Here is a 12103-nt window from a genome sequence, read left to right on the forward strand (position 1 = left end):
GTTATTTTCCTAAAGAACAGAGCTGCTGCTTAAGAATGCCCTTGTCAGAAGGCAAAGCTAGGCTGGACTTGTCTTCTGGCAAGGTGTTATTGACTTTTATCAGTTTTTAAATCTCTGTTCTAAATCAATTTAAAATCTATTAACATCAAAATAAATAATTAAAAACATTCAAGCGATAACAGAAATAATTAGACATTGTCATTTTTAATTAACTAAGCTTCGCCTCTGCCTCCTCAACCGAAATTCTCCTTTGAAATTAGTGGGGCTTATTATCCTCCACCAGGTTTGATCTGGCATTGGATCTTTTTTTTTTTTTTAATTTATATTTTTATTAAGAAATATGACACATGAAAATGAAAAACAATGTCAGTTCAATGATGAGAATCACAGTTAAAGGATAGAAACAAAAATGGCAATACTACAATCAAAGTACTGTGTATCTCAATAGATTGAAATAAAAACTAGTCATACTTTCTGTGTTTCAAAGATATAATAAAACAAAACAAAGCAAAACAAAAGACCAAAAAAAAGGAGAAGGGGGGGGGGGGGGGGGGGGGTCCGTTAGTCAGGAGACAGAGATTGCAGAGAGTGGAAAAACGTTAAAAAAGATTGCCACTTATTAAAATTTGTATCAGAATTGCCACTCAGTGAATATCTAATCTTCTCTAACTTTAGAAATGACATGATATCACTGAGCCACTGAGAGCTGGACTTTTGTACTTTTGTAAATTTCCGACAAAGTCTTTGCTGCGTACTTTATTTAAATCATAATCTAAATATTTTGTTTGGAAACAATGCTTAAATAATTCAGAACCGTTGTGCTTTTAAAATAAAATTAAATCATTGTGTAATTTTAGCATTGGGATATAAAGGTGATGTACAACTTCATTTCAGATTTATGATCCTTTGATTGCAATGCGGTTTTGTTTCCATGATTTTACATTTGATTGGACAGGAGTTTATGTTGTATGCTAGATTTTTGAATATGTGCATATTAAAAGCGTGAATTTGTATCACCTTAAGAAGAAGGTAGCCAGCATCCTTTTGGGATGATGAATATTGCACAGACTCAGTCAGTTGCCCAAATTGGAATATCTGTGGAGCCCATGGAAATATTGACACAGCAGACTCCAGAAGCAAGTGCAGCTGTTTCAACTGTTGATTCATTCACACAGGTAAGTGCAGAAAAAAAGGTGTTCAGAGAAGTTTAGAAAGGTAAATAAAATAGTCGTTTTAAAGAAGGAAATTGGACTAAGAACAATGTTGAAACATTTCAAATTTGACTTTTGAAAAGTCACTGTGCAGAAATAATAAACCTTTCTTCTAATTTCTCATTCTGGAAGAGGGTTTGATAATCAAACATTTGTTGTAACATTAAAACAGGGCTTGTGCTACTCGGCGCTAAACTTAATTTTTTTGTGGTGAATGTAAAAAGTAAATGTAGCAAACACATTAAAACATTTAGAAGTGGGACAGTTGGTGTGAAGTTAACAGCAGTGACACAAATCATGCCACAGCTCCTAATTTAAATTGTTCACAAATATGCATGTTGATAATGACATGCTTCATTCACGTTTTTCTGATTTACTTTGGTAAATACTGCCCCACATTTTAATCAGTTGGATCAGTAAATTGCATTAAACTTATTTTCCAGCGAAAGAATGTAGCTTCAAATCATTTCTAACACTTTTCGCTTTTGTCTGGCGCATATTTTCACTTTTTATCATTCGTGTTAGATCAAACAATAGCTATTATACTAATAACAGTTTGTGTAGAATTTCTTCAGTATAAAACTATTTTGAGTTCTGTAAAATGCTTTTGCCACCTAACTTTGAATTGAGAAAGTTGAATGTTAGTGACCTCTGTCCCACAGAGATCAGAAATAGGAAAATTGTCCAAAATATCCTTAAATTATGAATATTCAAGCACGACTGATGATTCGTTGTTTTATTATTGTGAAAAGAACAACTCAGACTTGTCTCCTTTTGCAATCATCTTTGCAATTATCATTCCAGAATAAACTAATTTTGAACTAGTTTTCTTTTTTTTTTTTTAAGGATGTCTTGACTTGGTTTATGTGCAAGTTTATTTTTTGAAATAATTGTCAATTCTGGGCACAAATTTTGTACATTTAATTTCTAACTATGTTTCTCTGAGACTTTGTTCGCTTGAGTTTAGAGTTAGTACCTGTTCCCTCCCAAAAACTACACATACTTTACAGTTAGGAACCAAGTTCAAGTATATGTTTTGAACTGTCCTGCAGCACGCAATAGTTTTATTTCAAATATTTTATACTAGTGTTTGGAATACTCAATTTTACAATCTGATTGCCCTTTAAATAATTTATTGTACTTTCAGTTTACACAGAAGATGCTGGACAATTTCTATAATTTTTCAACCTCATTTGCACTGACCCAGGATCGGATGACCCCAAATCCTGCTGAGATGTTTATTCCTGCAGGTATTGTCTTGAAATGGTAAATATGCATTGTTGATGTTTTGAACCACAAGTATTGGTACCTTTTTTTTCCTGTACACATACCTTGATCTAATTACTAGCTTTGAAACAAAATTCTTGCATCCAGGTACAGTGAAATATTTATGTATTACATGTTTTTCAAGGGGAAAACAGCCAAAATGCCAGTTTGAATTTAAATCTCGAAAGAAGACAGACAGGCCTGCATGCATGGGTCAGGAGTATTTTCAGTGCAGAGTGAAAAAAAACGTGATGGAATGTGATGATTATGTAGGGTGTGAAGTGTTTTAAGTATATGCATGAGGATCTCATTGGCATCTGTGTATTGAAACTTGTTTGTTTCATTATAATACAATCACTGCATAATTGGTTGTTGCTAAATAAACAATAAATCACATTGCTAGCAATAGGTTCTCTATTTTCTTATTGATGCCAATTGAGCATTACCTAACTTGTATTTCTGGAATATATATATTTTTTGAAGAATAATTATTATCTCAAAATGCATTATAAATGTTTCCAATAATTTATTGTTATGTATCCATTTTACAACTTTCCTAAAGTTAGCATTCTCTACCTGCAACCTTTATAATCCATTTCTAATAAACTTATACTAACTTTTAAATAAATTAATCTTTTTATAATTTTTGAAGAAATTCTTATTTCACATCATGGATAATTTCAGAATGATCTATGCATCTTTTGATGTTTAAAAGACATCAAATCAGAAATAGGCATACATGTACCCATCTAATTGTACTCCCTTTAATCTGAAACAATCTGTTACACTTGTAAATGTCAGATTCAATGGAACATGTATTAACTAAATAATTCAGGTATACAAGGTTATATATTAAAGAGGACTCTGGCCTTTATTCCAACCACCTGCTATAAGAATCCTTCCCTTACTTCTGTATCTATTACCTGCCACGCTCAGTCCTGCCTCTCCTGTCCTACAGCTTTTTTATCTTTCCCCCCTCCCCCACCAACCCCACATAATCAATCTGAAGACGGGTTTCAATCCAAAACATCATCTATCCATGTGGTGATGCCTGACCTGCTGAGTTACTCCAGCACTTTGTGTCTATTAGTGTATTAATCAGTGTCTGCAGTTCCTTGTTCTTACATATTAAAGAGATTGGTTGTACAATATTATGTTTTTTTCTGTAGATTTTTTTCTCAAGATCTCTTATTTTCGCCATGGAGCTATGAAAATATTTAGTGAGTTCAGTCGCATTCAAGGAAATCTGTTGTATCATCTAAGCCTGTACGTGCTGGTTTGTTTTTTTTGGCTCGCGTTGAACTTCATCGGGGCCAATCTCTGTGGATAGGGTAGCAACGTTGATTATGTCTTCCTCTGAAAGAATTTTACCTATACTAATGTTAGTGTCAGCTTGAACATAGTCTTCTGCTGTGGCTGGTGTCGGATATAGACAATAGGTGCAGGAGGAGGCCATTCGGCCCTTCGAGCCAGCACCGCCATTCAATGTGATCATGGCTGATGTGCTGTTGCTGTGCTGTTTGGACAAAGGAAGATAATTTTCATCAATTATGGGTTATCACCAAGAACTGTCGATTCTGGTTGAATATCTGCACATCTCCAGCAGATGGATATCGTGGTGGCTGTAATATCTGACCAAGCATACAGATAAAGCACAAAACTCAACAAATGTTCACCTGATGTGGGGGATCATCATCCGGACTTGTAACAAAATACTGTGACAGGTACTTCTGGTAGTGAGGTTTGAAGTTCTGAGTGATGCCACCATTCATTGACAATACGTGTGATATGTCGGGTGGGAGAGAGTAGAGTTTGATGTTGGTTAACCCTGGACTTGCTGAAGAGTGGTTGGTAGCCTTATCTACAAGAAGAATCACATGGTGACCATGTAGACACATTTGGTTTGTCAGTCTTTTGACCACTTGAGAAAAATGTCTGTGGTCACCCAGGCATTGTAATTGTGATAATCACAGGTGATATTTGTTATAGCCTCAGGTGACACAGTGAGGACGGGACACTTGAGTGGCGATCAGAGGTTGTCATCTGCATTTGTACAAAGATCTTTGTGTTCGGCCATGTTGTCACAGTGGGATCATCTCTCAGCTGGAGTCTACCCTCCTTATGCAGCCATAGCCCCAGCACTGGCAGTCTCTCTATGATGAGTGGTTGTCGTGAGCTCTCCCAAGCCTTTGAGAAACAAAGACTGATACGAAAGTTTAGAGTGTTGTTCGATGTACAAACTAATCTGGGTTCTATACAAGAGACTTTTGTCCATGAACGCTTGTTAGGCTGCTGAATCACATGGTATTTCTCTCTGCATCGTTCAGACATGTTTGTATAGTTTATAAAACAATCTGAATGGATGGTATCATTAGCTATTTTACAGTTAATTCATCTCTTGTAGGAGGAGGAAGAAAATCATTATTGCAGTCAGTGTTTGACATTTTATATATAATTGAAGAATTCCAAAGGAAGAGATTGATTTAAAAAGGCCAGAAATTACCAGCTTAATTTCCACAAACATGCCAAGAAAACCAATGTTTTTTTTTTCTTGATAAGTTAATTATGCTGCTAATTCCTGTATTGTTTCTTTTTTCCAATTGTCAGGTATGAGAATTTTCAAAGAAGACTGTCCCAAAATCCATATTTTTGGAAATCATAATCCATATGCTGCGGAAGTTAATTGTAACAACCAACGCTGTTCATCTGTTTAAACTGATCTTTACAAATTCTTTTTAAGATGTCAGTCTGAATACAAACTTTCGTAATAATCAAGCTGGTTTGAAAATTATTTTGGAATACCTGTCATGGTTGTGTTTCAATGGATAGTAAGAAACATTTTAATCATGTTTGAATTGCCATTTATTTAATGAATTGGAATTAATTGAAACTGTTTAAAAGCTGTATTGCATTGTTAAACTTTCATTATATTATTAACATGAATGGGTTGTCAGTCATCCAGATAAAATGTCCGAGGGATACAAATACAATTCTTTAAGAAACTGCAATTAATTTCTTGTCATACCTTAAAAACTCAATTTTTTAATATTCCCCCTTTGTATAACTTAAGGGTGGCTGTGTTTTAAAGAAACAATTCTTAAGTTTAAATGTTATGAGCGATATACTGATTTCTCAGTTCCAGTCAGTTATATGGTATACCTTTACATGAGACATTACTTTTCTTTCCCTGTATTTCTAACATCTAATACAGGGGGGGACTGAAAATTTGGATTGCAAAATTTTGAAGTGCTTAAAATGCAGAGTAATATTTACATGCTAGCATGCAACATGGCCAAAATTCTGCTCAATTTTCAGAATCAATTGAACCTCAATTGTTTTGAAATATGGCTGGTGGAGCCCCTTTGCCTTGTGTGGAAATTGTGGTTGCAAATTAATGGATAATAATGCATGCCTATCGAAATTTTATGTTTAACTTGACTGAACATGTTCCTGTAGTATTGACAAGGTATTATGCTTTACTTTATATAGATAGACCAATACAAATCTATCTGTCTCTGCAGGTACAAAATGCAGATGCTGAAACCTTGAGCAAAATCCAAAGTGTTGGAGGAACTCAGTGGGTCAGGCAGCATCTGTGAAGGGAAAAGCGAAGAGACAGATGACGTTTGAGGTTGGGAAAGATCCCAAGCGTAAACATCATCAATTCCCTCCACAAATGCTCCCTACCCACTCAGTTCCTCCATAACTTTGTTTTGCTTTCCGCCTCTGTACTCAAATCCTCTTCAAAGCAAAGTCCTTACAGGAAATGCTGAAGAACATGTTGAAACCTATGGATGGTGAAGGGGTGGAGTGAAGGAGGAAAGGCAGAAATGTGAGGGGAAAGCAAACTACAGAATAAACTGTCGAAATGGTAAAGATATGCAGCAAAGAAAACACATAGGTAGTGCAATGCAGCCCACGTCAATCAACACTGAAAGTGAATAATACAGTGTTTGTAAATTGATAAATGGTACATTGAATATTGTATTGACTAATTATTGCCCTAAACATAGAAATATTGTTGCCTTGAAGAGACTGTAGTCATTCTTAATTCGTTGAAAGGCTTCCAAAACCGTTGGCTTTTGTAAATTCTTCAAGTACAAGTTGACAACTGAATGTAGAATTGGAGCCGCATGAATCTAAAATTATTCTAAATTGTACTGGGATGTCCAAGAACTATTTGTTGTTCTAACTATTTATTTGAAATGAGGTGCACCACTATTTCATTTCAACAAGTAGTTTCTGAAACTGGAAGAGAATGATCAAAGTTGAACTTTCTCAAGATCTTTAAGATTCAACAAAAATAGTGAGTTATGTTGGAAAATAGTTTACAACTAAAGTTTTTTTTAAAGTGCCCATAATTCACCTTTTGAATTTTGGTTAAAGCATAGCTTTTAATATTAGTGTTCTTCCTGCCTCATGAGTTCATCTCTTTTACTATTAGAAGGGCTATATTAAAGATATTTTACATAACTTTCTAGGTGTCTCCATTAGCTAATTAGAGCACATAATTGTAGATATATGCCTCCAATTTAAATTAAATGTCATAATATCAACAGCCATTTGTTTGAAGAAAATGCCAACATCTACTACTCATTTGGTCCAGGAGTGTTTACTGAATTAAAAGTTCAGCTGAAAAGACTAGTTAAAAACAATAATTTTCTCCATTTATCACTTCCCCTTTTAATATTTTGGAACCTCAATTAAAAAATGATTCCATCTTTAAATTTGGGAACTACCACTTAATGCTTACATAATCTTTGTACTTCAACTTTTAGTTTTCAGATGTATGTGCATCATACTAGCAAGTAATAATCTCCTGGAGCACAGGAGCATAATAAATTATGAAAAGAAAAATGAAGAAATTTACTCAAGTTCTGCCAATGTGGCCTTCACATGGCCACATTCCTTTCTTTTACATCTTTATATCCACGTCCAAGGTTAGGCTGCCAACCAACAACTGGTATAAGCTATCTGAGCCTTGCGCCTGCTTCCTGAACTTTTCAATTGAATCTTTTGAGATAAAACTGCTTTTTAGACCAGTACTAATGTTTTTGCCTTCAATGAAGGATTTCTTCTCATTGTAGTTTACAGTGGCCACAATTATGCCATCGCCATTTCCTGCAGCTGTGGCCTTGTCCTTTCTCCTCACAATTTGGAATGGTAATAAGATTCCCTTTGTACTCGCCCACACACAAGCTTTTTAGACATAATGTATAACCGTGTATCTCCTCTGTCTACCTCCTGTAATGCTGATGCAAATCATATATTTCTCCCTCCCTCAACGTTCTCTGAATGAGCTTCCTATTGAAGTATAACGGGAATGGATGTTTAGGACTGAGATATGGAGGAAGTTCTTAATTGAATTGGGATTGATTTTAAATTCTCTACTCCTCTGCTCAGTTCGGTATATTTGAGACAAGCCAATATAATTTATGTGCCAAGGAATATGGAAAAGTGTGGGAAGGTAAGGAATTAAGTGGCTTATGAATATTGGAGAAAGTTGAATGACCTGCTGTCATGTTCATTTGGCAAGTTTGGATGAGTCAGCTGTTAAGCTCTGCTGACTTCCATCCAATTGCAGACCTTGCTTTTTCTCCTTTTGTTTGCTGGAAGATTGCCATCTGCTGGAAAATGTTTCAGCTGTTATGTCATCGACTTCAAACAAATATTGCAGAAGTTTTGTAGCCTGCTCTCCAGTATTTTTAGGTTTCCATTTTTTTCCAGCAACCTTTGAATTAATAGCACCAGTTGGTGAGAGTGACAAATACATTAGAATATATATTTTATTGGAACTACAAACATCCAGTCCAATGAAATGCCCAGTGAGAGAGTATGCTTAAAATATGAGGATTTTTCCTCCGGATCCAATGTACATGGTAGAATACATTATCATACTTTCATGTGTCAGTAGAAATTCAAAGAGGTGTAGATTGTTTTGGGGGCATAGTTTGTTTAAAAGGGAATAGACAGTCTCTGATTTTATGTCATTTGCCAGGATGAAAATTTACTTCTGGCACAAGTTTTGGTGAAATTTCTTATTTTAATTAACCAATTTGTTATGAACTGTGGGCAGATCAGTGAAACAGAATGTGGAATGTAACACTCAATAAAGTTTTATTCATTTAAATCTAAATGTAATTCAAGTATATGTTTGAGGGAGATCTGATTTAGAAGAATAAAACATGCAACAAGGTTTCAATGCATTAAACTTTCCACCCCAATCTTAACACCATCATTTTCCTTATGACGAACACTTGAGAAAGATTCATCAAAGGTTCCCTCTTTGCTAAAATATGAAACCTCAGTGTACTAACCTATATATGTTTGTTCTAATATTGAGCTAGCTTAATATGACATTTCACCTTCTTCAGTTCTACTTGCCTATATACAAAATAGTCACTTAATTAAAATGATTTAATCATTGTTATTTTGCTGGCAGAGTTATGTTGCTCAAATCAAATTATTTTAATGCAAAATAATTAGGATTAGGTTAAGATCTTGAATAGACACATCCATTATTTAATCGCACAACTGAGATTTTAGTTTATATTGCTACTAATGTGAGTTGGAAAGAATTTCTGGTAATACCCTGCATTACTGTTTTAATAGTTTGGTTGAATCATATTGAAGACTGATCATAGAAAGATTTTCAAACTAAATTCCAAACCAAATTCAGGGCTGGAATCATAAATTTAGGAAAATGGCTCTGGTTATGACATAAGACACCATATTTTATACATCTTTGAATATTACCATGAGTATTTTGTTACCTTTGGGAAGATGTTATGAATGACACATTGTTTAAAATATATATTTTTTACTTTAAAAAAAAAAAGTATCAAACCCAAAATAGTGTTGGTGTTTTGTAAACCCATCCTGTGACATGATGCACTGTAATATATTTATTTGGTTCCATTGAAAATATTTACATTTCCTGAAGAAACGCCTCTTCCACAATCTCATTCACAATCTCGGCTGGCGTGTAGGTATACTGGGGTGGAAATTACAACACTGCAACTAGCTACAAGCCCTCCCCAGCTTACAAGTGCCCAATCTTTGAAACAATCCCTTACATATGAATAAGCATATGGGAGACTGGCTGAGTGGATTTGCTGGTTGCTGATGGAACGTAGGTATTTTTCGCTGTATGCAACTGTTGCCTAGTCTACACTTGGTCTTGCCAATGTAATGGAGGCCAGGTCAGGAGCACAAAATGCAGTAGGCGAGGTTTGAAGAACAGGACATGAACCTCTGACTCATCTGGAAGGGCTGCTGGGATCCCTGGATGGAGGTGTAGGGACAGGTGTTACATCTGCGGTTGCAGGGGAAAGTATCTGGGAATGGTGTGGGTGGGAAGGGATGAGCAAATCAAGGAATTGTAGAGAAAGTTGTCACTGAAAAGTGGATGGGAGGATGTGACTGGCGGGATCACATTGAAGGTAGCTGAACTATCAGTTTAATCCAGTACGGTTTTTACATTTTCCCTTCTCATAATTCCCATAAACTAGAAATTGGGATCACCGGGTGGTGCCAGCAATGGCTGCCTTGCCAACAGTGTCTGTCCCTTTGTGTTTAAATAATATGTGTTAAATGTATGTTTTTAGAGTTCTTTAGCTTGTTTTATGTGGGGGGAAACTTTCTAATCTTACCTCGACGGAGATGCGATTTCTCCCCCCCCGTATCATATCTCCATCCGCACTGCGGCCTGCCATCTAGGAGTTGGCGGCCTTTACTGGAGACCAAAGCTCCACCGCGGCCACCTGCGGGACTTTAACATCGCGGAGCTCGTGATCCCTTTGCCAGGCATCGACCTTGGAGCTCCAGCCATGGGTGCTTGTGGACTTAACATCATGGAGCCCGCGGTCTCTGATCAGAGACCGACATTGGGAATTCCAAGCCGCAGGAGTTTCAACCGCCCTGACGCGGGAGCTTTGAATGCTGGCTGCGAGAGCTTTCATCGCCCCGACGGATGATTCGACTTTCCCAACCGCGGAAGAAATAAAAAGGATAAAGATTGGACTATTTTGCCTTCCATCACAGTGAGGAATGTGGGGAATCCGCTGCGGTGGATGTTTATGTTAACTTTTATGTATTTGTGTGTCTTGATGCTTTTTTTTATATGGCTGTATGTTAATTTGCATATCACTGTACCTTTATTGGTAAAAGACCTTTGAAACCTTAAATAATACTTAAGTATCTTTTCTAACTAATTTCCAGTCCCTGTTATAAGTTTAATGTTATATGGTCATGGGCTTAAATTGCAGCCACATCAATCATAGGTCGCTTCAATATTTTTTCATCTTTGAAAGTACAAATGTGTGGAAAGGAACTACAGATGCTGGTTTGAAGAAGGGTCTTGACCTGAAACATCACCCTTTCCTTCTATCCAGAAATAGTCCCGCTGAGTTACTCCAATATTTTCTGTGTCTATCTTTCAAAATTATTTCTTGAAACATGAGTAAAGGTGGCTGAGGGCAAAACTTAGGCATCAGTGCATTCCTCCTCTGTCCCATCTTTTAGTCCTTGTACAAACCCTCCACTCCTTCCTCGCTGTTGAACCTTTCATTGAGTTCGTTGAACGTAAACTCTGTTCTCTGCAATTGCTGCCTGATCTGCTGAGTATTCATAGAATTCTCATAAACTAGAAATTGGGATTATTCTCCCTAGTACAGAGAACACAAAGAGACATTGGATTGTGTATGGCTTTGACAGAACCCGTATCTTTTGATCAGGAGTAAGTAGGGGAAAGTGGAGAAAGGTGTTTTCAGTGAAAGTTAAAAAGTTCAAAGTACTCAGCAGGTGCAGTAGTTGTTACAAAGAGGGAAATAGTTGATGTTTATGGATGAATAGGCTTTTATAAGTGCTGGGAGATAGGTATATTATAGGTTAAGACGCAGAAAATGTTTGTGGGGTGGGAATGAATAGACGAGGAAAGAAAGTAAGTATTGATTGGGTAGAATGCAGGAAAAAGTATGACAGTACGTGTGTAAGTTAAAGATGTATGGAAAGGGCTGATTTGTCAAGGAGTGCCATGAATAGGAATGCTAGAATCAAATTTTGAGTTTGGATAGTTATGGTGTCCAATGCTGGAAATGAAGTAGGCAAGTTTAATTTGAGTTTGATGTTGACAGAGTAAGAGACAGAGAGATTGGCAAAGAATATAGATTGAATGTGGTAGGTTACCAGATGGCTAGGCTTATACTAAATAGGGGTTAGGAGGGCCACCCAATGTGCACTTGAATTTCCCATTGTAGAGGACACTGCGCTCTGAACACAAGAGTACAAGGAAACCCCTGTTTCATCCTGAAATAATTTTGTGCACAGGATGGAAAGTATGGGTCATCTGTGATTTTAGTCACACAGAAAAGTGGCATGGAAAGAGGAAAGGTTTATTAGTGGCAATGGAGGAATGAACCAGTTATGGAGCGTTTTGAACAGTGAAAGAAGAGAGCAGGGGAATACCGTATCAGAAGTGTCTTGAGGTCTTGATATCAGCAGAGGATTATTGGTTGAATGGAGGTTGTGAAGTGAAAGGTAAAATCAAGAGGAATCCTATAATGATTTGGGGAAGGAAAGGAAAGGGTGAGAATAAGCATGAATACATTAAGGAGTTATGTTAATTT

The 12103-nt window shown here is 36.4% G+C and overlaps 1 protein-coding gene across 6 annotated transcripts in view; it reads left to right on the forward strand.

Moving 5' to 3' along the window:
• hikeshi (heat shock protein nuclear import factor hikeshi) overlaps window positions 1–12103 on the forward strand; it is a 95569-nt gene that overhangs the window by 14254 nt on the left and 69212 nt on the right. For 2 of the 6 annotated variants that reach the window (XM_078402665.1, XM_078402671.1), the window contains exons 3-4: window positions 1024–1175; window positions 2359–2477. In XM_078402665.1, coding sequence (XP_078258791.1) covers window positions 1024–1175; window positions 2359–2477 — 271 coding nt within the window. Of the gene's footprint in view, window positions 1–1023; window positions 1176–2358; window positions 2478–2622; window positions 2944–5084; window positions 10601–12103 lie in introns of those variants that run through there. The other 4 variants (XM_078402673.1, XM_078402672.1, XM_078402666.1 and 1 more) reach the window with 4 other exon arrangements.

This window comes from Rhinoraja longicauda, chromosome 7 (genome assembly GCF_053455715.1).
Source record: "Rhinoraja longicauda isolate Sanriku21f chromosome 7, sRhiLon1.1, whole genome shotgun sequence".
NCBI lineage: Eukaryota > Metazoa > Chordata > Chondrichthyes > Rajiformes > Arhynchobatidae > Rhinoraja > Rhinoraja longicauda.